This window comes from Oryctolagus cuniculus, chromosome 18, assembly GCF_964237555.1.
Source record: "Oryctolagus cuniculus chromosome 18, mOryCun1.1, whole genome shotgun sequence".
Lineage (NCBI taxonomy): Eukaryota > Metazoa > Chordata > Mammalia > Lagomorpha > Leporidae > Oryctolagus > Oryctolagus cuniculus.
The window spans coordinates 59,667,454-59,693,565 of NC_091449.1; the positions used below are offsets into that span (position 1 = coordinate 59,667,454).

The 26,112-nt window shown below is 48.7% G+C and overlaps 1 protein-coding gene and 1 long non-coding RNA gene across 3 annotated transcripts in view; one reads left to right on the top strand and one right to left on the bottom strand.

Annotated features, from left to right (window-relative positions):
- Nucleotides 1–204: 204 nt before the first annotated feature.
- Nucleotides 205–26,112, bottom strand: part of ADAMTS18 (ADAM metallopeptidase with thrombospondin type 1 motif 18) — a 157,561-nt gene continuing 131,653 nt past the window's right edge. For both annotated transcript variants that reach the window (XM_051847029.2, XM_017342378.3), the window contains 7 exons: nucleotides 18,298–18,439; nucleotides 15,561–15,687; nucleotides 12,723–12,927; nucleotides 9,170–9,352; nucleotides 7,282–7,494; nucleotides 5,615–5,762; nucleotides 205–2,064 (listed from right to left, as the gene is read on the bottom strand). In XM_051847029.2, the coding sequence (XP_051702989.2) occupies nucleotides 1,949–2,064; nucleotides 5,615–5,762; nucleotides 7,282–7,494; nucleotides 9,170–9,352; nucleotides 12,723–12,927; nucleotides 15,561–15,687; nucleotides 18,298–18,439 (1,134 nt within the window). In that variant the 3' untranslated portion in view covers nucleotides 205–1,948. The remainder of the gene's footprint in view (nucleotides 2,065–5,614; nucleotides 5,763–7,281; nucleotides 7,495–9,169; nucleotides 9,353–12,722; nucleotides 12,928–15,560; nucleotides 15,688–18,297; nucleotides 18,440–26,112) is intronic.
- LOC103348524 (uncharacterized) lies at nucleotides 1,969–3,688 on the top strand. The gene is made up of 3 exons (XR_011384343.1): nucleotides 1,969–2,118; nucleotides 2,689–2,764; nucleotides 3,628–3,688. It is a non-coding gene; the product is annotated as an uncharacterized lncRNA (long non-coding RNA).

Here is a 26,112-nt window from a genome sequence, read left to right on the forward strand (position 1 = left end):
TCCACTGCTTGCCCAGGCGCATGAGCAGGGAGCTGGAGCCGAAGCGGCGCAGCTGGGACTGAACTGCAGCCATATGCGATGCCGGCGCTGCAGGCTTTACGTAACCTCTGCACCGCAGCCCGGGCCCCTCGGGTTCGACAGGTCCGTGAGCTCAGAAATAAGCTCTTGCACAAGTGAGAAGTCGGGTCACAAATTTCAAAGATAAAGAAACAGAATACTTTATTATAAAACTTATAAAATAATTAAATATTACACATATATTTTGACCTTTCTCTATAATCCAGGGTTTTATTCAACATTTTCTTCCTCAGAATTAATATCACTTAGAAGCAAGTGGAAACACATAGGAATAGGCTATTAATAAATTAATTTTTCCATAAAATAAAAGGATAATTATATAAAGAAACACATAGCTTGTTACTTTTCAGAGGGCAAAGCATGTGATGGCAGGGCACCATTCTTTTTTCTGATGATCAAATGTTCAGTACTGGAGGCCAAACCGCATGGATCGAAAAAAGTGCCTAATCATTATTTCTCTGAGGTTGAAGGACTCATGATTTTAATTAGAGTGGGAAAAAGGGATGCTACTAAATTTAACAAACCACTGTCTGGCCGGTGATGCTGAGCTGGCGAATCCTGCATTGAATTGAGATGTTTGGTAAAGAAGTAAAATTGGGTCACATTCTTCAAAGGAGTTGAGGAACAGAGTCGAATTGTATAAATACGCTCTGTCTAACCACTTTCAAATAATTACAGAAGGATACAATCTTGTAAGTTACTTTGGTTTTGGCAAAACACTGTGTGGTGTTTTTCCAATTGAGAACAATTTAAAACTCATTAATGCCTACCAGCAGCTGGCTTCTGACGAGTGGAATTTCAGCTGGAGGGCTGAACCACTCGTTCACTCAAGGGCCTGGGCATATTACGATTTATTAACATTCATGTAGCACCAAGACAAATGGGTGTTTATGGCCACCTTTTCCTCCTGCTCCTTAAATCCTAGGCCAAATGTAGACACGTCAGTTGGTAGGAAAGAGCCCCTAGTGGGCTCTGACTTTGCGAGCAGCTCTGCTCATAGGTGCGGGGCATTAGAAAGGATGGCTTCCTCACCCTCCCAAGACTGCGGCTCTGCCTCTGGGCTCCTCCTGGAGTTGGATTAGAAATGAGCATCTCGCGGGTTCATTCCCCAGCAGCAGCCTCGGGCCTCCCAAGGACTTGTTCAGTAAGCACCACGAGGTACAAGTTTCTTTCCTCCCACGTGTGAATTTCAGTCGCGTGGAGATCTTCAGCAGTCCGTGTTGCCTTATGTCCAAATATTCCTGGGAACACTTTTCAAGTTATTAATTGTCGTCTTGGAGACTCTAAGCAGAATATACCTTAAACAAAGTAATAAACAACACACACTAACTAAACAGCACAGGAAGCTTGCTTGTCCAGCAGCAAGCACAGCGGTGAGCACCGTCGGGCTTCTCGCGTGGAACTCCGGAGGGGGCTGTTGACAGTTTCAGTCGAGCCGCGCCGACGCCCCCGTGTGTGACCGCTCCAAGTCACCGTCTCTGCCCTGAAGCCTGAAAGGACCGTTGCAACACAGAAGCCCTTGGAGTTCAAAGGATGCAGGGAGAAGTCCGTTTTGAAACTGTTTAAGACTGTTAGGTTGTCAGAAGGAAAATCTGACTGACGTGTCTCGGTGCGATTCCTCACTTCTTTACCATAGCAGTGCAAATCCAAAAACTGGGCTGGGCTCTGCTGTGTTTTTGTAATGCAGATTTGTCATCGCTTCTGATTTTCAAGTGCTTTGGAGTACCACGTGCTTCGGGAAACAGAAGGAGGACTGAGGTTTGGACGCTGTGGCTGGAGGTGGTTGGAGAGGCTCCACTCTGGCTTCACCAGGCGGCTGCTGTCTCCAGCGATGGACTGGGCAGGCCCCGGGGAAGATGGGCCAGGCCGGTCAGCTCTTCCTTGTGCACGACCTGCAGCACTGCTGGCCATAGAATTTGTGGTTGCAGACGCCGTGCTGGGGCACCAGGTGACACCAACTGAAGAAATCCACACAAGATGGATCCTCTGCAAGGAAAATACAGCAGGGACATTAGCCGGGTTCTCCAGCCTTTTTTTAAGGTGAGAATCTGGAAAGAAAGGGGGTTCATCTCCCGGGGGCCTTTCTGTATGGTCTTCCCATTAAATGGTAGGAGGGAGATAGGGGCATAGTACGGTACCAAAAGGGACCTTGGCCACAAGCAAAATGGAAGCAGATTCTATTTTTGGGGGGAGAACCAGACATGGATATCTGACCTATGACCTGAAAGATGGAAGGAAAGCACCCCAGAACCATGCATCAGGAATTCCCTGGGGAGCTTGTTAAACCGTCGCTGTAAATGGGTGAGGCTACTTCAAAAGGTCATGGGAGAATAGCATGAACAGAAATTAGGGTGCCAACAGTTTTTGGAATCCATGCACCTTTTTCACACTTGGCGTGATTTTCCCTAAGTCCATTCCATGGACACTCAGGGAATGCTCCCTGCTGCTAGCCCTTGAACCATCTGCTTTAGCAAGCAGGAGGTGAAATACATTTGGAGTCAGGAACCTGGATTTCTGACCCAGCTCCAGTATTCTGTGTAGGGTACATCTCGTAGTCATTTTGCAGATAAGCAAATGTAAGTCAAGCCCAGTCCTTTCTAATTTTTTCAGCTGCTCAAGTAAGATGACTGACAGATAAGATGTTGTACACCAGAGATTCTTACAGAGAAGGGCCTCAGGAGACAAGGTAAGTAAAATCTCCTGTGAACGTAAACACAAGTCTCAGAAGCTGGGATTCCTTCTACTGCAGTAAGGTAGACTTCTTCATCATTCTCACTGGCAGCTGGAACTGTGTAATCCTTAAGCTGCTGGTAGCCTTGAGTCAGCTACAACCCCCTGCACCCGCAAGGGATCCACTCCTCATGAATCTGCAAAGGTGCTGCCAAAGGCGTAACCCAAGCCTCTGCCCTTGAGCGTGGCTTGGCCGCATCTCAGCCCTCCTGCTGCTATCTGTGATTCAAGACTGCTTACAGTTCCTTCCCCTAGCCTCAATGGTTCCACCTAAAGTTCCCCTTTCTATTCCTGCAGTGATCCCTTGAAAGCCTAAGCCCCTTCACTAGCAGGCCTGCATTCCCAACTCTTCCAACCCACTGCAATCAAAGATTCGGTCCCCTTTCTTTCCCAATGCAGCTGAACTGGATCTCTTAGGATGCTCTGGTCCTCCCAGGCATTCACTGGGTTCCCCTGTTTCTCTGCTAGAAACACTTTTCCCCAAGGCACTGTAAGTCCAATTCCAAGGTCATTTATCAGTTAGACCTTCCCTGACAATATAAAACCAGCAAATTCCTTGGCCTCCCATGAGGTATCCCTAGTTATGTACCTTGCATGTATTAGCATGCACTAGATTCTGTGTTTGTGTTCTAGAAGCCAGATGAACAACAAACTTCTCAAGAGCAATGTCTTTGCTCTTTTAATTGCTTTAACTCCGCACTTCAAATAGTTTTTGTCACAAAGTCAGTATTTGTTAAGTGCAGTTCTCTTTATACCTAAGCTGAGAATCAGCAGGTTTGAATTAAAGATGTAATAATGGGGTTACTCTTTTCTTTCCAGGAATTCCTAGATACATTTGGAGGTACAGTCTAAAGAATTTGCTGGCACATTTGGTATAAGGTGAGAGAAAAAGAGGGAAAAGCAAGAATGACCAGCCGGTTTAACGGTGCTGTGCACAGTTAAATAGCAGCTCTGTTCCTGATTCTTAAAGACAATGTGCCAGACCACACGACTATTTTTATGACCTGAGTCCTTGCTCTTGGCAATATAAACATTGCCTGCTCCCATCTAACGAGAGAGGTGCCCTAAGGGGCAGCTTATTAATCCCCTAGTCATCTTCCAGCTACTGACACTGTAGTGTCACCAGCCAGTCTCATCCCTGCCCCCTCTTACATTTTTACTTACTTGGAGAGAGTGAGTTTCAATCCAATGTAGCTTTAAATGCCTACATCATCCAAGATGGGGTTGCTGAAGCTTGGGCGTCAGCACCCCCACCCTCCCATGGGTGGCAAAGACCCCACTACCTGTGTCATTGCCACTGTCTCCTGGGGTATCCGGGAACAGAAAGCTGTGACTGGAGCTAACGCTTGAATCCAGGCTCTCCAGTATGGGATGTTGGTGACTTAACCACTTAGCCCAACATGTCTCCTCTTCTCTTAATAGAGTTTATACAGAAATATACACAATGCAAAGGTCCCAAGGCTGAAATCCAGCCAGGTAAGGCACTCCACAGAAGTTACAGTATAGGATGAATACCCCTAGACGGGCTGTGAGCATCCGGGGGGGGGGGGGGCTGAGGGACGGTCAACTTTCTCACCTATACTAGAATAGATGGCAGCAACCTCGGCAGAAGGGTCTTCTCTAGGGTCCAAACTCCTTTAGCCCAACCCTTGTCTTCTGAACACTGACTGCAAGGAAGATGACTGACATGGCCGTGGTTATGGGACGATGGGAATGGCAGCACTGGGAAAGAGCCCCCAAACCATTCACGTAAATCAAATGTCTGATCGTCCTCTCTTCACTGTTGCTCTTTGGAGAAAGCTACATTCCTATTCCTACCACGCCAGTACAACTGACCACCACTGCAACACTGCCAATATCCCACCCCTCCTATTAATCATTTCCACTAAGCCCATGTCCTCTGATACACTAAGCTCTGTGGGCCTCAAAGACCCCGAGTTGTTCTTTAGCCTGGGAGATGGACAGTAGGTACTTGCTATCCATTGAAGGAAGCAGAGGGCTTCCTGGTACTTGAGCACCATCTGTGTACAACAATGCACTTCCTAAACCCACGGCCTCCCTCTGTCCTAGGACCGTACATGCATTGGGATCCCGTTCACTGCACCACTGTCATTTCCGCCTGTAGACCCAGGAGAGAAATGAGAAATCACTGCTGGTAAACAGAGGAGGAGAGGGCCTGGAATAATGTGTCTGTGTGCTCAAAAATACCCATTTCTTCTCCCTGCAGAAACCCACCACAGTTCACAGATTGTGTGCTCGCCTAAGATAAACAACTGAACATTGATGACCTAAGCCCAGAGGTACCAACGGGAAGTCTTGGAAAAGCTATAGCACTTTTATGCTAGCAAGTGACACCTTAGCGCACTGGAATCTGGTGAGGCTGAAAAATAGTTCCTGGTGGTCCTCAGACTGCTTTACAGGAAGTTGGACCAAGGCTGGTGTCAGTATTTTCCCATCCCTGCACTTGAACTCTAACTACAGCAGTAGCTAAGATGCAGTCCTAGGGTGGTTACATCTATAGTGCCTCATTGATTAAAACCTAAGCTCCGTGAAGGCACTGCCTGTTCATTCATCTCTGGCACAAAGGGGTTACTTTGGCATTTATTTACTGAACAGTGCTTAATTTCAATCAGTTGGGCAGGAACCAGCCCAGGAGTGGGGCCTTGGACCCATCTAGGGAGCACTGTTCCTGACACTTTGATGTGCGGGGCTGTAGTAGAGCAAGGTGCTGCCCAAACCACTCGAGTGGGCTTCTGCCAAAGCTCTCTGAAGACAAATTGCATGGACAGGCACACGGGTCCTTTACCTTTCTTTTCAGGAGCCGGACAGAAGTTCGTGTTGCAGGCTCGTAGCACGGGAGGCTTCTGCCGGAGCAGACAACTTGCAGAAGGCCGGCCTTGGTGCACACAGTGCACAGAGCGCGTCTGGACCCCTCCTCCGCAGGTCACCGTGCACTGCAGCAGGAGGAAGCAAAGGTCAGCGTCACCCAGGGCAAGGAACCACAGCCAGGCCCACAGGGGTGGCAGTGCCTGCAGCTCCCCTAACATGATAGAGCCCTTGAGTGTGCTTCGAAGGGCCTTAGGCAAAGGCTGGCTGGCAAGCCCGTGGGTTCCAGAACTGCAGAAGCTGCCATAAGAAGACAAACAAATGCAGACACATGGAGGGAAGTCATCACGCTGCTGACAGGCTGCCCGAGCATCTCTGTGGAGGTGCTAGTTCCCAACTAGGACAGACAGAAATGGTCATCAGAGACAGCTCTGGAATTATGCTCTGGCTGTGCCTGGAGAGCATGAGTTACTGTGGTACATTCCTTGGTTCCTTAAAGTCAGTGAAGCCACAGTGCCCTTCCCACAACCCTAAAACTGACAGCTCAGGCTTGCCCCCTTTGGTTTTAAAGGCAGTTCTGAAAAATAAATGTTTATAACAAAAAACAACAGGGAAAATGCAGCTCTGATTTTACTGCAGATGAGGGCTTCCTGAGTTTCACTCTATGGCCTGGTGCGGGGAGGAAAAGGTACGTTAGGTGTATAGGGTTTGAGGTTTAGAATCGGCCTCACTTTCACATATACCCATACAATGGTCAATGGATCACTGGAACCAAGAACTGGCAAATGCTCTAGGCTTTACCATTGTGTGCTGTTGGCCAAAAGCAGCTATGGTCAACCTGGAAGTGAATGAGCAAGGCTGTGCTCCCAAAATACATTTACAGGAAGGGGTCTGGGAGAGCAGATCAGTCCTGCTGGCCCCCGATGTAAATTACATAATTTTTAAAGAATCCATAGGAATAATACCCGGGCCCCTAAGATACCCATTTCCTTCTGTCCATATTAAGCTGTTTTGGGCACAGAAAAATTAAAGTCATGTATTTTCTTTCCTAATAAACACGTGGACGCAGAGGAACCCCCCAGGTGTGTGCTTGCATATGTCCCCACACCCCTGTGCAGTGGGGGTGTGAGCAGAGCCTCTCCCATGGCCAAGTCCCCTGAAGCACTGGGGGCTGCGATGGCACAAGGATCTGTTTTCCCAGATTAGCGAGCCAGGCATTCCTGCGAGGCAGCTCAGCCAGAGATGGTGCTAACCATCTACTCACCTAGGCTGCATTGCCCGAAACACTGAGCTACTGGACCACAAGATAGCGGCGATACCCACGCGTTGGGTGAGAGGATAGTGAATGCATGTCAGGCACTTGGCACAGTGCCCAGAATGGGTTCCACCCATCTTAGCTCTGCGATTCAACAATCAAAGCCCCAACGACGGATGACCATTGCAACATTAGGAGCAGCCACAGCCAACCGTTTTCTTGCAGGCAAAAGTCCCTCTACCAGCTATGCCTACCCTGATACTCTGGGTGTGAACCAGGTTTACAGATTAGGGGACCTGCCTCGAGGCACAGCACTGATGGAGCAGGTGGAAGACCTCAAGAGATGGCAGAGTTTGAGCCCACTACACCTTCCACAGACCGCGTGCCCGTACCTGCTGCCAGGGTGATGAGTACCATCCAGCCGCCGAGTTGTACACGGGACGGGCTGGACACGGCCTTCGGCTGCACGTCTCTTCCAGGTCCAGCGTGGGCTTCTTCACATTGCGGCACCTTCGCTCTGGGAAAGGTACGAGTTTTCCCTGCAAGGTCTTCTCGCTGCACGTCAGCTGCCGCTTCCTCACACCCACACCACAGGTCGCAGAGCACTAGGAGCCGAGACAGGAAGGTGTTCAGGGCTCGGGAGGGAAAGCTGCTGAGCCAGGGTGTATGCACAGAAGGCCACAGCCTCTGTGGGGACATGCACAGAGAGAACTGGGGAGATCAGGCACACACACTTCTAAATCACGACGCTGGAGGTGAGGAAACCCCAAGTCAGAATCACGGGGCTCTCAAGCAGAGACTGGGAGGTACCCCGTGGGTGTGACATGGAGCCCAACTCCAGGAGGAGGAAGACGGCAGGGGCTCTGGGTGGTGTCCACGTGGATGTCCAGCGGCAGGGTGCTGCTTATGGGTGTCCAGAACAACCTGAGGCCTCTCTGAGGATGTGGAAGTCTAAGCCAAAGAAGTAGGGTGCAGGGAAGGGGGTAAGAGCCGAGTGGGAAGACCCACTGTCTGTTAAGTAACTGTTCTTTGTATTTACCGACCTCTCGCTGCGCTAAAACCCAGCTGTGCATGGCAGAGGGAAAAGGGAGGCAGCTGATGAACCAAGTATGAGAGCTGCCGTTTAAGCATTACTGGGGAGCAATCGTGTGGAGCCCTGAGAAACTGCATCAGAAACTGGCATCAGTGTATCCGTCGTGCAGGAGAGGGGAGGACACTGTGCTTTGTACACTTGACATTGCAGGCCCCACAGCAGAGGGGAGGAAAGCAGGGTTGAGCCACGTCAAGTAGCCCGAAGTCATGCCCACAGTAACCAGCAAAGGCTGATGGAGACAGGGAAACTGGGTGCAGTCGGTTTGTTTGAAACCCAAGCCTTCAGCCGTTAGATTGAAACGTCTCTTTAGAGCCAACAGGGCAGGAGAGCAGCACAGTGCCACACCATCAGCACCCATGGGAGGGACACAGGCCTTGGCCAGAATGAGGAGCATCGAGGGAGCAGAGCCCACCGATCCAGTGGCAGCCCTCCACTGGTGAATGGGCCCACTCCAAACATGGACCTTTGGCCTCTGCATTTCACCACAGGAGCCGATATCACATCCTATGCCACATTTAGCTCCAATTCCAAAGACCAGAAATTCGGGAGGCACCTTCCCCCCTTCCTCCCCGCCCCTACAGGCTCGCACACACCACCTGGGCTCTTCAGGGCTCAAAGACACTGCTTCTCGCAGGGCCAGAATTGCCTTATCTTAATGATAGCCTTTGCTGGTTTACAACGATCCCCCCCACCGCCCCCCGAAATGAAATCTGACAGTTGGCCTGTATTTAACATTCCCAGGGGCTCCTCCAAGGTCTCTCTAGAAGTTCACTGAAAATGGAATTAGAAGTTTGATTTTGGCACCACACTTCTGCAGGCTGGCTGAGCCTCCCCCCGCCCCCCCCAGCTCGTCCTTGGTTCCTACTCGCCTCTCAAGCTCAGGCTCCCCTGTAATTTTCTTCCGGCCAGGGCTGTGCCTGAAGTCTGGCTGGGCTGAACCTTGAACTCCCTACGTAACTACAGACTTCCGTCACAGCATTTTGCATTCCTCCCCATGGTTCCTGGGTGCTTCATGACATTCTGTGCCCCCCCCCCCGCCACTGCCCTGGCACAGGCCTGATCGATGTGTGCGAAACAAATCAGAAGGGCAGGACCAGAGACGAGGAGGCACCTCCCATACGTTGTGTCTACGTGCTGGTGGGCAAGCTGTGCATTCGCAAAGTCCCCAATCGTTCGTCTGCCCTCACCTCGCTCCACGAAGAGGTGACCCACTGCAGCCGGGTGTTCTTGGGACATCGCCCTAGCACGCAGCCCTCCTGCACTTCCGGTCGGGGGGCGCTGGCGCACAGGGTCGCGGGGAGGGTCTCGGCGGCCGAGCCTCTGCACACGAGCTCTCGCCTCCTCACTCCGCGCCCACAGGTCTTGGAGCACTAGAGGACGGAGAAGAGTTGTTTTGCATGCCCGTTACTAGATGACTTTCTCCCGGGTGGGTGCTGAGAATACATTAACAAGACATCCATACCACTTTTTAATCACTTCACCCAGAGTCCCCGTTTAGTCCATTGGAGCAGGGGGAATCCACCCAGAGGCCCAGAAAACCATGTAACTTATCCCTGATAAATGTTCACCTTCAACGCCTTCAATCTGCAGGCATTGCTTCGCCTCCCAGAGGTGATGGGATCGGGTGTGTTCATGGTGAGGCAGAGGCCTGCTCCTGAGAGCACCCATGGCAACCAATTTGCAAAAGGGCATCTTGGGGGAAGCGTGTCTCGCTGTCTGGCACAAGGCAGAGTGGAGCCGGTGTTTGGTACTGAGAGGCCCGTGTGTGTCCAACAAGGAGAGTAACTAGGGATCCACTCACCCATTACCATGAGTAATTCAGGCCTGCAGGGGGCTCAGGTCTGATTTCCCAACACCTGCTTTCTCTAGACTGGAACTGGGGCAGACTGATCAAGTATACACCCAAAATTTGTCAGTCAACACGCATAAGGCGAGCCTTCCTCCTGGACAACTTATTCTCTCCCGGCTTTCTTGTCCGTCACAGCAGCTCTGCGGAATCAGAAGGCAGCAAGCCATCTCCTCGCTTCCAATGGAAGTTAGAAACTTGCCGAGGTGGCTTAAAACACCTGGGCTTGAGCCTTGGCTCCATTGTGGCCGCCACAGTCTTTCCCCTCCCAGAAGGGGCATAGCAGAGGGGGCCACCTCGTCACGGTTCTAAGTCTGCTCAGAGGAACAGTGTGAACTGTCTTTATGTTCCAAAGGGAGACGGGGAGGGGAGGTGGCAATAGTGACGTTTTTAAACTTAGCAACCAGCGCAGTCGAGGGTGCTGATTTACCGCCCTCTGTACACTGACGCATCTCAGCACCTGAGCAGGGTCGGGACCCTCCGCACACTTTACCCCGATTTACAGAAAAGGCCACTCGGAATCCCAGAGTCGAAGCCTCTTGGCCGAGAGAATCACATGGCAGCCAAGGCGCAGAGCAGGACAGACAAGTTAGTCTGACCCCAGACCATGGAAACACAGCATTGCGTACCTCATGGCTCATTCGTGGACAGAATTTCTAAACAGCTACCTCTCACTTAATGAAATTCTTATGTGACACCTGCATTGACTTCCAGATGCTTCCTAGGGGTATGGGCTCCTGTGGAACGAGCGCTGTGGGAACCCTGCCATTTGCAGGGGCTTCAAAATGTTCACAGCGAAAGTGTGTTTTCTCAATGTTCCGTGCAAACAGGTTCTCAAAAGGACACATTTGATTTGCAGTCGTAACAAAACCCTCCAAACATTTTATTGGAAATTTGGGGTAAACTTCTTGAAGGAAATGAGGTCTCGTGTCATGAGGGCCATAGGGCATCCACCTGTCTCCCTACAGCCATGCTCACCATTTGCAGTTGGCTGAAACAATCCTTTGAATCCTCAGTTTGTAAATCACAATTCCTCCTTGCGAACAGAGAGATCGGATTCAATACCACACACTACACTGCATCTCCCGGAGATGCGCACATTCTCATTCGAACACAATGCTCTACATGCTCCAAGATCCTTTCCCACTCCTATTCTTATTCCCCTAAGAGAAACGGTCCTGACATTTTTTTTAAAAAGTACAGGGGCTGGCGCTGTGGCATAACAGATAAAGCCACTGCCTGCAGTGCCAGCATCCCATATGGGTGCCAGTTCAAGTCCCGGCTACTACACTTCCAATCCAGCTCTCTGCTTCGGCCTGGGAAAGCAGTAGAACATGGCCCAAGTCCTGGGCCCCTGCACCCACATGGGAGACACGGAAGTGGCTCCTGGCTTTGAATCGGTGCAGCTCCGGCCGTTGCGGCCAATTGCGGAGTGAACCATTGGATGGAAGACCTCTTTCTCTGCTTCTCCTTCTCTCTCTGTGTAACTCTTTCAAGTACATAAATAGTTTGTTGTTTTTTTTTTTTTTTAAAGAAGTACAGTCTAGGGACCAGTGTTGAGGTGTAGCAGGTGAAGCCACTGCTTGCAATGCCAGTATCCCACATCAGAGCACCAGTTCGAGCCCTGGATACTCTGCTTCCAATCCAGCTCCCTGCATAGGCACCCAGGAAAGCAAAGGCTGAGATTTGGATAGAAACACCTGGCTTCTGCCGGGCCTAGCCTGAGGTTTCGTGGCCATCTGGAGGCCAAACCAGGGGATGAAAGCTGTTCTCTCTCTCTTTCCCCCCACTCCCTTTATTTTAAACAGGCAGAGTGGACATAGAGAGAGAGAGACAGAAAAAGGTCTTCCTTTGCCATTGGTTCACCCTCCAATGGCCGGCATGCTGCAGCTGGGGCTTCGCGCTGATCCGAAGCCAGGAGCCAGGTGCTTCTCCTGGTCTCCCATGGGGTGCAGGGCCCAAGCACTTGGGCCATCCTCCACTGCACTCCTGGGCCACAGCAGAGAGCTGACCTGGAAGAGGGGCAACTGGGACAGAATCCGGCGCCCCGACCGGGACTAGAACCTGGGGTGCTGGCGCTGCAGGTGGAGGATTAGCCTAGTGAGCCGCGGCACCGGCCCTCTTTTTCCCCTCCCAAATAAAATATCTTTTTTAAAAAAGGCCCTCCTCTGACCTCTGTGGCGGATGAGCCAGTGCATCGCTGACCTCAGAATTCAGCACCTTTCAGAACATCATGTACCAAAAGGAAAGCATGGCTGAAACGTGCCTTCCTCATTCCAATGACGACTTCTTCATTGTTTTTTTCCTTTTCTGGCTCCGCCAGCCCTTGCTCACCCTCCCTGGCCTCGCAGAGGGCGAGCTGCTACCTGCACGGGACACTGCAGCTGGGAATGACAGGTGGATTCACGCCACCCCCACCATCGCGCCTTTCAATAGGAGGCTCTGGAAAAGCCAACTTGACGCCCAACTCCTCTCTCTCTTCTCACTCTCCTTCTCATTGGAACCAGAATTAAACACTTCCTGTGCATCATTCCTTGTGGTTTTCATCGACTCTGGAGAGCTCAGTAGCCGCGTTAGACACCTGTCCTCAAACCGTCCGATCCTTCCCAGCCATTTCCATTACAGCTTAGTCCAGCCGTAATGGCCTCCAGACTCTGACCGGCAGCCTCTGGGGAGGAAGCTAAACTCTCCCACAGGGGCTCCCAAGCTTCAGTTCTCATAAGAATCACTGAAAACACTCGGCAACTGCAGATGCCTAGGTATCGCGCTAGCACCGTGCAATTCCCCGGAAGACCAACGGCCGAGGGCCTGGTAGGCAGGACCCACACCTCCACGTTCAGCACCTTCCCCAGGGAACAGCGAATGAGGCCAGGACTCCGCGTCCTTTCGATTACCTGGGACCAGGGCCCAGGGCTCCACTCGGGAGGGCAGGCCTGGCTGTTGCAGACTTGCACCTGAGTGGGTGTGCTCACTGGGCAGAAAGAATGCAGCACGGCCTCCTCCTTTTGGAAAGGCTTCTTCTGCACGCACTGGACCTTTCGGCTCTGCTGGCCACCCGCGCAGGACTTGCTGCAGACGCTCCACTCACCCGGCATCCAGCTTTCAGGGAGAAGAGAAAATCACCTTCAGAGAGGCTGAGACTTCGTGTTGTCAGTTCCGAGGCAGCTGCTACCAAAGGTTGCCACCCCACGAAAGCCGCAGCTCCACCTTAGCACCACTAAGAACGACTCAGACTAACTGTTCCTTTATAGATTGTGAAGCCCACACTGAAGTGGCTTCAATGGGGGCCAGCACCATGGTGCAGTAGGTGAAGCCTCTGCCTATGGTGCCGGCATCCCATATGGGTGCCGGTTTGAGTCCTGGCTGCTCCACTTCCTATCCAGCTCTCTGTTGTGGCCTGGGAAAGCAGTAGAAGATGGCCCAGGTCCTTGGGCCCCTGCACCCACATGGGAGACCAGGAAGAAGCTCCTGGCTCCTGGCTTCAGACTGGCACAGCCCCAGCCATTGTAGCCATCTGGGGAGTAAACCATTGGATGGAAGACCTCTCTCTCTCTCTACCTCTCTACCTCTCCTTCTCTGTGTAACTTTCAAGTAAATAAATAAAAAGGCATTCTGTCTACCAAACTCAAGTTTTTTCTCTCATTCATGTGACACATTTGATGAACTTGTACTAGAGGAAGCCCAACACAGAGGTTTGGCCTGACATGTGTGGCCTTGCACACTGAGCTCCAGGCTAACTCTTCATCTAGCTTCGTCTTTACCCACTCCTCCTACACCTCACATTCCAGATCCCTACACTCTCCATTTTACCCCTTATTTTTTTTTTTAAGATTTTTATTTATTTATTTGACAGGCAGAGCTACAGACACTGAGAGGGAGAGACACACGTCTTTCCTCTGATGGTTCACTTTCCAAATGGCCACAACGGACGGAGCTGCGCCAATCTGAAGCCAGGAGCCAGGTGGTTCCTCCTGGTCTCCCATGCGGGTGCAGGGGCCCAAGCACTTGGGCCATCCTCCACTGCCCTCCCAGGCCACAGTAGAGAGCTGGACTGGAAGAAGAGCAACCGGGACTAGAACCGGCACCAACATGGCATCATGGGATGCTGGTGCCGTGGGTGGAGGATTACCTAGTGTGCCATGGTGCCGGCCCCATTTTTTTTTTAAATATAAAAACATTACACTGCTTCTCCACTATTTCTTGATAATCTACCCCTTCCCTTGATGGCAGGAACTAACAGCTACTCAGCTGTGTCCTCCAGTTCTCAGGTCAGGACTGGCCTACCGACCTGAAAAAGTAACACAGTTACTTTATCCTTGGGCTCTAGTACTCTGAGAGCCAAACCTTTCTTTCGAGCCCATCAGTGGAGAGACGAGGCTCTACAAGGGCCCACTACTCCTGCAGAAAATGCTGAGAAATCAATCCCCAGCTGGAGAACAAGGGAGCAGAAGAGCCTTCCTGTGTCACCACTCCTGTGCTAGAGGGACATTGCAAGGGGGCTGTTCTCGATAGCACAAAACACCGTTTCTGCATGTACGCGTTGGAAGAGCTAGGCATGGCCTCCACTGTCTCCCTTCTCAGGGATGTGCACGTGAGCATGTCATTCTGCCCCTTTCTTTGGTTTGCTGGAATAACCACCGACGGGCACGAGGCTCCAAATCCGGAAAATCCCAGCTCACCGTTCCAGCGTACTGATTTCCCTGACATGTACATAAGCACGCACACACACACACACACATTCTCACACCACCGCCACCTAAAGGCTATGTTATTCCGCAAAGGTCAGTAACAGTATTTGGCCATCACATTTCAGAGCCGCTGGCATTTTTAAAAACCAGATATTTCCTAGCAGAAAAGGACAATGGCTGCTTCATTGTCTCCTCTCTGTTCAGGATGGAGCCAATTCCAGACCTTAAGACAAAAACTGGTTGGCAGCTGGGCCTTTGAGACTGCGGGCTTGCTGAAACCCCAAACGATGATGACAAATACGCGATTAGTTACAAGGAAAAAGTCTGTAAACATGAAAGAAAAAAAGACGGTGTAACATGATGGCATCGCCACAAACCAAACACCACTTATTAAGATGCTCTAAAGCACTGGCGAACTTAACGCTGGCCTAAAAGAAACTCTGGCCGTTCTTTATAAACATGTTTGGCGGAAGAAGAGACTCCATTTGGCGGGGCAGATGACTTAAAATTAGTGTCCAGACAACAATGTGGCTGAAATCAATCCAAGAACAAACCCCATCAGGACATCACCGGGGGGGTGTCACCACTTGGCATTCTCGTTTTATTTTGTGTCTTGCTACTGTGTAATTTGCCTTTGGGGTTTCACGGATTGCACAGTGTTCTCATTTTTAAATGCTTGGATGTTTTGTATGAAAAGTTAAGCATACAACCACACGTACATTGAACTATAATAGGATTCTTTATCATTTAAATATGTGTTTAATTACGTTCAGGAGGAGAGCTCTCTATGTAAAGGATTTTTAAAATACCCCAAGGTTGGGTTTGCAATAGCCCAAGTGCGTGTTTGGCCCAAATTTGTGTTTTCAAATCAGATGTTTCCACTTCAACTATCTTTCTTCTTCTATGACTATTTTAGGTGTTGGAGCTCCCTTTGAATCACTTTCCATCACAAAGTCGTGTTGATGTGGATTTTCATTATCTCACACCAGCAAGAAAGGCATACAAGGATACACAGAAACAGAGAGAGACTTCCACGGGACTTACTAGGCTGGGCAGGAGAAAGCGTTGCAAGGTTTGGGTTCAGTGGCTGGCTTGGTTCTTGCATTGCAGAATGAGGAATTGACTTGGGTATTTTGATCTCGTAAGCAAATGGCCTTTACAGTTACGTAACCTGGTAAGACATCAGAAATGACAACGTGAAGATGGCAGAGACCCGACTCCATCTGCTTTGCAGGTTTAGCTTTGAATCCACCTGCAGTCTACCATTTGACTGAAGAGACAAACAATTCAAGTAGTCTGTGGAAACAGCTCATTTTCATCAAGTCTGTAGGGTGAATTCCATTTTCCTGATAAACAAATTTTGCATTTTAATGATTCAACATGTAGATTCTTAGTGCAGGCGTGTTCAGTGGCCAACATTGATAAATCCAATCTCTCGCAAGAGGAGGGATGCTAAAGGAGCACCTTTCAATAAACTGCAACTACACTGCATACATCCAACCCAAAATGCTCTTTAAAGAAAAAACCACTGGCACATCAGGGGTGGAAAATCCTAGAACGCATTTGCCAGGAAGCCTCTTCCCAGAAGGGAGTGCGTGATGCACACAGCTGACCTCACTGAATGCCTACTCATGCCTCGGGGCCAGGACTCTCTGCTCTGTTTGTTGAGCGGCACCCCACTGCCTTATTGTCAATTTTCATTTTGGGACTGAGCAGAAATATAGTTTCTTTTGTAAATAATTTTATTTTTTAGCTTCTTACAGAGGAATGCTACAACTCTTTTGTTTCTGTTTAGATGATATTCTCCTTTAAAATGCAACCTGAAAGGTGACCGAAAAGTGAGTCCTGCTGTGACTATTAGCAGTCAGTCCAACTCTATGGGTTGTAACAGGTTTGCTTCATCAAAGCCACATTGAAATTCCAGGAGCCAGCGCTGTGGCACAGTGGGTTAGTGCCCCGGCCTGAAGCGCCAGCATCCCTTATGGGCACCAGCTCCAGTCCCGGCTGCTCCTCTTCTGATCCAGCTCTCTGCTACAGCCTGGGAAAGCAGAAGAAGATGGCCAAGTCCTTGGGCCAATGCACCCACATGGAAGCCCTGGAGGAAGCTCCTGACTTCAAATCAGGTGAGCGCCGGCTGTTGCAACCATATGGGGAGTGAACCAGCGGATGGAAGACCGCTCTCTGTCTGTCTCCATTTATCTCTGTCACTCTCTCAAATACACAAAATAAAAAAAAAAAATCCAACAGTCAATAGTGTGCTCCATAGAACTTTCTCCTTCAGACTTGTCTTCTCTCATACCTAGTACGTATCACTAACGGTGACTTGTGGGCAGGGATGGCAAAATGAAGGCCTGGGGGCAACTCCCCAACATACTTCCCCCTCATCCTCCCCTTGGCTGGATTCATTCCCTGTCAATGGGAAATGAATCTGCACTCCCCAAGGTACCGTGCTCTCCCAGGAACAGCAAGCACTAGCTATTGGAGACGTGCTCCGGAAAAGCGGCTCACGATCTAAGACTGAACGGAAAAGAACAGAAGGCGGATCTGTACTGTCTGTAGCAAGATTTCTGTTCACTCCCAATAAATACAAAGGGATTCTTAAATGTGTCAAACGCACGTGTTTCTTATGGATAGGATAAAATAGAATGTTAAGAAGAATTAATATTGACTGCTGCTATATAAAGAGTTTGCCAGGACTACTTTTCAAATGCCCATTAACAAAAGCACATTAATGTTGCTTTCCATACGTGTGCATATTTTAAAACTACTGCCTCCTACTTTATTAGTTACCATGAGCACCGTAAGATGGGCCTTCGAGACAAGAATTTCTTCATCTCTTTCTACCTCTGCTGTCTCTGATTCTGACAGGGCTCATTTTGTTCAGCGGGGCAGACCCATTAGGAAGACCCCCTGGCCCCAGGGCACTCTGAAAAATAGCCAATGAGTAAACATCACACTTTGCTTTCTTGGACCTGTTCCTGGGCTTTCATTCTTCCTCCCAAAAGAATAACTATGGCAATGACGGACTCGCCCGAAAATACGCGCTGTATCTGCCATCTAAAACGCTCTCTTTCTGCTGTGGAGCGGACCGTAACTGCTGTTCCGTCTTTCCAAGGAGTATTTCTCAGTCTTAATCGATTTCCCTACTGAGAGACTCCGCTGCCCTTCTCCCGGAGAGATGGGGCCACACGGTACCTACTGTGTTATTGATGGCTGTTTCAAGTTTGTTTTCTCTATGTTCTCACTTGGCGTGGCCCTACTTTCTCTAAGTCCCAGTGGGAGGTTTATTAACAACAGCAGTAAACCAAAAGTTAAAAAAAATATATATATATATATATATATATATATATTAGAGTTGCCAATCTGTTTTAGACAAGGGGTCTTCAAAAATTCCATGGAAAATACACATATGGAAAAAGGACGCAGGGGTTTCAAAATATTTTGCACCAACAGAAACTTGTCTTTTAATTCAGTTCTTCAGGAGCTTTTTGATGTACTGTCTGATCTATAAATGAATGTATTTCGTACATTTTTCTCATAAGTTTCATGTGTGTACTTTTTGAACCCTGGCTGTGGTTGACTGGAACTCTGTAAGAATTGGTTCCTATCTACATAGGAACATCCTCAAGCGGTATGGTGGCCCTGGCTTTTTACAGTGCTGGTTCCTATTAAAGACAGTGCTTTGGTGGCTTATTTAAACCATCCTGCACGCAGCTGGAGTGAAAGAATCTGTTTTAAGAAGAGAGGGACACTTGGAAGACAGAATTAGCAAATCAGCTACCTCCACCGCAGGAGACGGAGCAATCTGAGTGCACGGTGCTCCAGGCGTGGTGGTGTCTTTTTGTGGCTTGCTGCGTTCCATTCACGGTCTTGGGAAGTGCATACTTCCAAGCTATCCCTGGGTTTTTGCCTTGCATCAGAATCTGGGCAGTATAAAATAAAATCAGAGATCAAGGTACAGGTCAGACCCTGGAATTCCAGAAATGTTGTTGAACATTTTCAAGATATAAGCATGATGACATCTGGACCTTCAGTTGGTTTACTTCACTATTTCCAAGTATGTTTTCTGTGTTTTTTTTTTCTAATTTTTCCCATGACACCTTAAAATGCATACTTTCCTATGGTCAAAACCATGATTTAGATAGTTGCTAAAAAGTAGCACCTAAGTAGTACCCTAAGTCCACAACTTTCAACTCTAGGTATCCCATTAATAAAGCCTTATACATACTAAAAGGAAGGAACAATAATTATCAATCTTTTTTTTTTTAATAGCCAGAGTTAGACAGTGAGAGAGTGAGAGAGAGAGAGAGACAGAGACAGAGAGAAAGGTCTTACTTCCATTGGTTCACCCCCTAAATGGCCTCTACGGCCGGCCCGCAGTGCCGATCCGAAGCCAGGAGCCAGGTGCTTCCTCCTGGTCTCCCATGCAGGTGCAGGGCCCAAGCACTGGGGCCATCCTCCACTGCCTTCCTGGGCCACAGCAGAGAGCTGGACTGGAAGAGGAGCAAGCGGGACTAGAACCCGGCGCCCCAACTGGGACTAGAACCCGGGGTGCCGGCACCGCCAGCCTGGATTTCAATCTTAACCTAAAAGCCTAGTATGGCACACATAGTGCTACGCCATAGACAGCAGCTAAGCCCGCATCTACGTAAATACACACTGATGATCTATCCTGAGTCACATCTGATAAGCTCATCCTGGGTACCAGGAGAAGCAGGGGCACAAGAGAAGCACCCCAGCACCACGGAGTGCCCCACTTGGAGGTGACAACCATCAACGCTGGAATCCCAGTGGGCTTCCAAGAATTCTTCCAGTGATAATGTATCCAAAGAGAATGTGTCTATCCACTATGTCCTAGATATGCAGGTAAGTAAAGAGAAGTATGACCAGAACCAGGGATTGGTAAGACATATAGTGCAATCGGTTCAGTCCTATGAGGTCTTACCACTAAAATAAGAGCAGTCACTTATCGGACACCTCCCAGGTGCCAGGCCCTCCGCTGGGCATTTTCCATGCACTGGGTAAAAATATTCCTCTAGCAACTCTGTCATGTAGCTGCCTTATTTTTCAGTGAAAGAAAAAATGAGGACAGAGAATTTGGGTAAGATCACTCAAGTGCCTAGGGAATGAGTTTAAATAACAGCTCAACAAAAATGAGCCTCAACAACGCAGTGTATCACCTTGTTTTTTATGTGGGCAAACACAAAGCATTTGTCTCCTTGATGCCCTCTTTTCTTAACTGATCTTTTTTTTTTCTTTTTTCTTTGCAGCTCAAACCATGGATATAAATAGCTGTTTTTTTTCTTCTTCTCCCCCACCCCATGAGTCTTGTGGAAATTCTTTACCACCAGAACTGGGCATTCGTGCCCAAAACACAAAGTTGATTGCCAGTTAAAAATAGGAACCCCTGGCTCTATCTCTGTCTGGTGGGATCCCACCTCAATTACAGTGGAGAGAGTGGGAGCTATTCAAGGACCTCTGTTATACCCCATCTCTCTTTAGGATGCTACCAAATGGTTTCCACTTGGCTATTAGCTTAAGCGCCTCCAGAAAAATTCTGGCTCACTCTTGAGTTTCCAGGGCATGGATGTTATTTCAAGGTGCCAAGAAAATCAAGGGAGGTGCTCCCCAGGAACAATCAACATGTTCACGGATGGATCTGCATGCCCTACCCCCCCTCCAAAGCACAACAAAACAGAACAGAACAGTACCATTTCAACAAATACCGAGTTTTCATGAGTTGCCAATGAAAGACTCTCAAACTCAAAGTCCTGGGAGTCTTTGAAGATCTTCTGGGACTTTGCATTTCCTACAACTGGTTCTTGGAATCCTGTGTTCAACTTTACACAGCATTTCATTCATTTTGAATCAGTGTTACGCTTTTCTTACTTGGAATTTCTCCAGTGTGTCTGTTACTGTTTTATGTGATACTAAGTAAACATAGAAACGAAAGCTTTATTAATAGTCAAAGTAGAATTTTGAGAGAACTCTTGTGACCAGAAGATACTCTTGATGCTGCTTGATATTTCCATTTCATTTCCGCTTCAATTCAAGCAGTATCTGAAACTAACACTTTTGGGGGTGGGCATGGTTGCATATTGGACTGTAGTAAGTGGACAGTTTGCATAGTCACCCACTGTCAAGGCCATGTCTACATCTGTACTCGTGGGCTCCTCCTCCCCTTCTGTTACCAAGCGTGACCCTTCCCGGCTCCTGTCCAAGTCTTCTCCTTCCCTACACACGGATTCCATCTCTCACCTACTCCAGCACATCACCACCATGGCTGGCACCATCTCAGAAGCCTCTCTGAAATGCCCCTGTCCAATGGGTCCTTCCCATTAACATCCCAACATGCTGTCATGTATCTACTCCTAATTAAAAAGAATTAACTCCACACGTCCTGCTGATCAAGTCTCATTTTTCTACTTCTAACAGTCCTCTAAGAGTTGCCCTGTTTCCACGTTTCTTCATTCAGTCCTCCCAATAAGGTGCTCCTTGGGCATCCTGGGAACTGCTCTTTCAAGTGCACATTTCAGATGCAAGTAGCTAACAGTCCTCATCTTACTCAACAAGTCACCACCATTAGACATAGCTGATCACTTTTTCCCTACCAGAAATCTATGTCCTCCAGTTTTTTCCAACCTCCTTGCTTTTAGCTTCTGGCGTCTTTTGCTGAATGCTCCTTGTCTCCTCTTCAGTACCTCTAAGTCCAGCTTCTCAGCAGTTCCTGTTTACCTATACCCACTCCAGCAGGTGCTGTCAGCTAGGCCTGTGGCTGAAGTTCAGCGTAGGTGGGGACCACTGCCAGAGTGCTGACTCTGCCTTAGCACTCTCCAGGAGGACTTTGTGCAGTGGGCTCACACACCACCATTCTGTACTGCTCCGTAGAGTAGACACGAGCCACATGTGCCCAGCAAGCACCCGAGACGTGCTAAGTGTGACCAAAACACAAAACTGAATTTCATTGAAATGCAGACGTAAGTAACCATGCACAGCTGACGGCTACCACATGGAGATGCAGAGCTATGATGAATCCTAGGCTCCAGCCTCCATATTCACGTATTCAACTGCCCACTCAGTGTCTCCATTTGAATATTTAAAAGACAACTATCAACATCTCCACTGAACCAGTCACGGTCTTCCCTGTCCCCACAAAGTCAGCTCCGCAGCCCTATCTCATGAAATGGCAACCTGTCCGCTGAGTTGTCCTGGCTCAAACAGAACCACAGGGCCACCCCAAACTTCTGGCCAGGAAACGTCATTCCGTTTCATTTGGGCCTGCCTCCTGTCTGAGCACATGTACTGCTGCTGCTCTGATGTGCCCTCATCCGTCTTATGCTTTCCTGGGTCAAGGCCCTGACAACTCTGGAGGGAGGTGAACAGCTGCCCATCAAAGGTGACAACGGGGAGACCTACAGGAGAAAACAACACAGCGACATTTGCTGAGCAGGTTCAACAGTGCTGCGAGACGGGCAAAGGGAAGGCAAAGGCTTCTGTGACAACGGAGGAGGAACACTGCACGACCACCGAAAGCCCCTCTGTGGCTCTCACGTGGTCCGGCACACATCCAAGAAGCCACAAAACCAACAAAGAGAAGTCGAGTTTTCCTTGAAGATTTTTCTTTCCTCTCCAGGAAAAACTTCTATTGTATTCCTTTCCTTCCTTACAATTGACATGAAAACACGCAAAGATTCACAGAACAGAAAAGTAAAATTCTGGAGGCTGCAAGTCGGAAAAGCACTGAATAGAATATTCCATAGTACTAAGGGTGAACAAATCCACTTCCCATTTTCAAAGTAATAAAAAAAAAAACTATGACTACAGCCAAAAACAAGAAGAAAAGTAACTGACAGAATTTACTGTAAATGTTCACAGGAACATGCACTTTTAAATTACAAACTCATAAAATGCATAGTAGCTAGTTATTTGTGAGTGTTTATGTGTGTATGACCAATACAGTTCTACAGCCAGTGGCATACACAACGTGCCGTTTATATTTTATTTGCTGCACATACTAATGCACTCACTAAATGCATAAGGGAATCTAGGGTCTCAGCTTCACAAAGCCAAATAACTCAAAGCTGACTTTCACGTCTTTGTAGCTATAAATTCACACATGGTTTTATGTGTGTAATTATGTAGGCTGCAAGAGAATATTTATAGAAACCAGCAGCAAGCTAAGAATTTACTCTCACATCAACTCATAAAGGCTTCTTAAAGGAAGTAAGAAGTTAAACAAATAGGCCAGCCAAGCCCATCCATACCAAGGATGAGGATGTGTCAGTTATCACACTGTGTTATTTACTTCTCCATCATGAAAACCTTGCATTCCTTTTCCTATATTGAGGAGAAAAATTGCCAACCATGCACACAGCTGTCATCCTATCTCTTCCTATCTGATGCCTGAGCAGAGTTAATCCTTTGGAAATAGACCCGTGACTAGCATTTCTGCACACCTCTCCTTCATCCCTCTTCTCAACAAAAGGCTGAACTACGTTTAAGAAATCAATTCTGCTATCAGGAAAGCTACATAATTGGTATAAATTTCTGCAATATCAAGGTACAAGGTCCCTTATGTAAGTTGAGAATTTCCAGACAGCAGTAATGGCGCATTTAACCAAACAGAGAATCCTTCTGAGCACCAAGTCTCCTACCACTGCAGGTCCCACACCCACAAAGCCAGCCTGGCCCAAACTGAAGGTCCACGGTTTCTCACCTGGATCAGTTCTAAGAGACAATTAGTTTTCTTTTCAAATTCCCACTGGCTCTGTGTTCTGACAATGACTTCTTCCTGTCTTCGTAGATGAGGGTGGCAGCACCCCATTAGGTGGCCTTATTTATACCCCAGTACCTCCGTGGGACCATCACCATCACCTTAGCGGCAGACAGCTTCTCCCCTGGGACGCAGGAGATGCTTGGGGAGTTGCGTGCACAGCACACAGCTGAGGTCCTCGCTTCCTCTCTGAATGCTGGGGCACAGGTCTCAGGTGCTACCCGATTTGCAAATCAGAGCTCCCATCATTCACACCTATTTGAAAACATCTCAGTGACCACAGCGAGAGTAGTCCGTTGCCATTTTCCGCACAACGGAAGAACCCAAACACTCCCCAGGTCTCAGAAGCACTGTACAGCTCTCGACATTGGGACGACGTCACGGTACTGCCACTTCCGAGCCACCCCATGCCACATGTCAGACGGCACAGCTGAGCTGTTAAATGCACACATTTGGAAAGACCACCAGGAGCTCCGTCTACTTAGCTGGACTTAGTCCAGAGAATTTCCCAGCCAACTGGCACTGACTCTCTCATTCCCAGCTGTAAAGCACCCTCCTTAAACACTTCCAGGTCCTTGGCAGAACTGTTTAATGTCTACCTTTAACACAGGAACCACCTGACTCCAGACACAACACTCAGCAGCTCTGGACCACGGCTGCGGAGTTATCAAATTTACAGCTTCTCACGTTGGAAAACCACAGACTGTCGGGTGGGGCGGGGGATCCTGAGTGAGGGTGAGGGGCGGAGCTGGAATCTACCACAGCCCTCAGAAGGAAGGGGGTGCAGCTTCTGCTTGGGGCACTCAAGTTAAAACAAAGGACACTTGGAGTCATCTTGCGCAGACTTTCTTTTTTGCTTGCTCTCACTTTCAATTTTTAACATGAAAGCCACAGATTCCTCTAACTAGTTTTGTTGTATTTTTTTTTTCATTTTTTTAATTGAAGAAGTTCATGTAATGTTCTCAGAAAAATCAAATGTTTATAGATAGACTGTACAGACCAGCTGTCTATTTGATTCCTGCTAAAAGACTGGTGCCTAATCCTCAATAATCCATGTGATAGCTTAAAAACAGTACTAACAATACCTGCTGCACGTTCTCTGTGTGCCAGGAAACTCACTGTGCTCTCATTTAAAACAGAAAGCAGGCCAGGCTCTTAGTGCAGCAGCGACAGCACCGGCTAAGACACAGACACCCCGTATCAGAGGACGTGGGCTCCACACTGATGCTCAGGCCTGCCCCCGGACTTCAGCTTCTTGCTAACGCAGACCTGCAAGGCAGCGAGGCTGGCTCCAGGGACTGGCTTTCTGCCACCCATGCTGCAGGCCAGGACTGAGTTCCCACTCCAAGCGCTGGCCTGGCCCAGTCCTCGATGTCGAGAGCATTTTAGGAGCGAACCAGTGGACAGGTGCTCCTTCTCTATATAACCTTCTTATTCTTTTTTTTTTTTTTTTAAGGTTTATTTACACAGAGAGAGGAGAAGCAGAGAGAGAGAGAGAGAGAGAGAAATGTCTTCCTAACCTTCTCTTAGACACAAATTTTTAAAAATAATGCAATGTTTAAACATTGCTAACAACATTACAAAAGAACGCTATAATATTCCAACAGTATAGGTAGATATCCCAGCTCCGATATGACACAGGTAGCGTGAAGCGGTAACACTGGCCCTGAGCTCTTCACTACTGTCTAACAATGAGACCATGGGGCTTTTAACCCTCCCGACAGCTGTCTCTCAAGCTCGCAAACACAATGTCCAGGATTATAAACTAAAAATGTACAAACTGTACTAACGGTTCACGGAATACTTTAATCACTGGGATGCAGCAGCATGTTCAAAGAGTCACTTTGGGATCCAGGGTTCAAGCTTGGCCATTTTGCTTCGGGAACACACAGCTATCTGATTTCAGAATATGTGATTTTTCATGTACAAAGATTTATTTTATTTATTTGAAAGACACACTCAGAGAGAGAGAGAGAGAGAGCGCGCGCGCGTGAGAGAACGTGCGAGAGCGAGGAAGGAAGGTCTTCTATCTGCTGGTTCACTCCCCACTGGCTGTGACAGCCAGGTCTAGGCAAGGCCAAGGAGTCTGGAACTCCGTCTGCACCTCCCCCGTGGATGCAGGGGCCCAAGCCCTTGGACCATCTTCTGCCACTTTCCCAGGTGCGGTAGCAGGGAGTTGGACTGGAAGCGGAACTTCTGTGACTTGAACTAGGGATGTTGGCACGGCAGGTGATGGCTTGATCCTGTGCACCATGCCACCAGCCCAGCACATGCGATTCTGGATCCCCCATGCACTTTCCCCTGCATTCAGTCCAATGTTTCCGGAATCATGGTCTTCACAGCAGAGACACATTAGACTTCATAGACCGGTCTTTCTGTGCTGCGTCTCAAATTGCATCACATGTCACGGTCTCACAGAGGGGATGGTTTTGAGGTGCAAATTTGCATTCTTGTCAGTTTCCGTGATTTCCAGAAAACCTTGTGATGTGAACATCAGCCAGTTTTCACTGCCTTATTGTTTGCCTCCAAGCTTGAAGAACTCAAGCAAGTATCATCCTATTAGGTGTGAGTGAGCCGCATCTGACAGAGAGACGCTAACATAAGACCCTCCCTGGAGACATGGAAACGCATCTGCTAGGCAGCTTCACAGGTGTGGGCTGACACACCAAACCTCGAATCCCATTCTAATTCAAGCCATCAATGTCCCCCATCCCGTCACAAAAGTATGTGCCACAAGTCAACAGGGGTCCACTTCAAATAGTGTGGGGCGGCCTCCGGACAAACGACGTGCCATCGCCCAAGTGCCTCTGGGTCCTCCTCTGA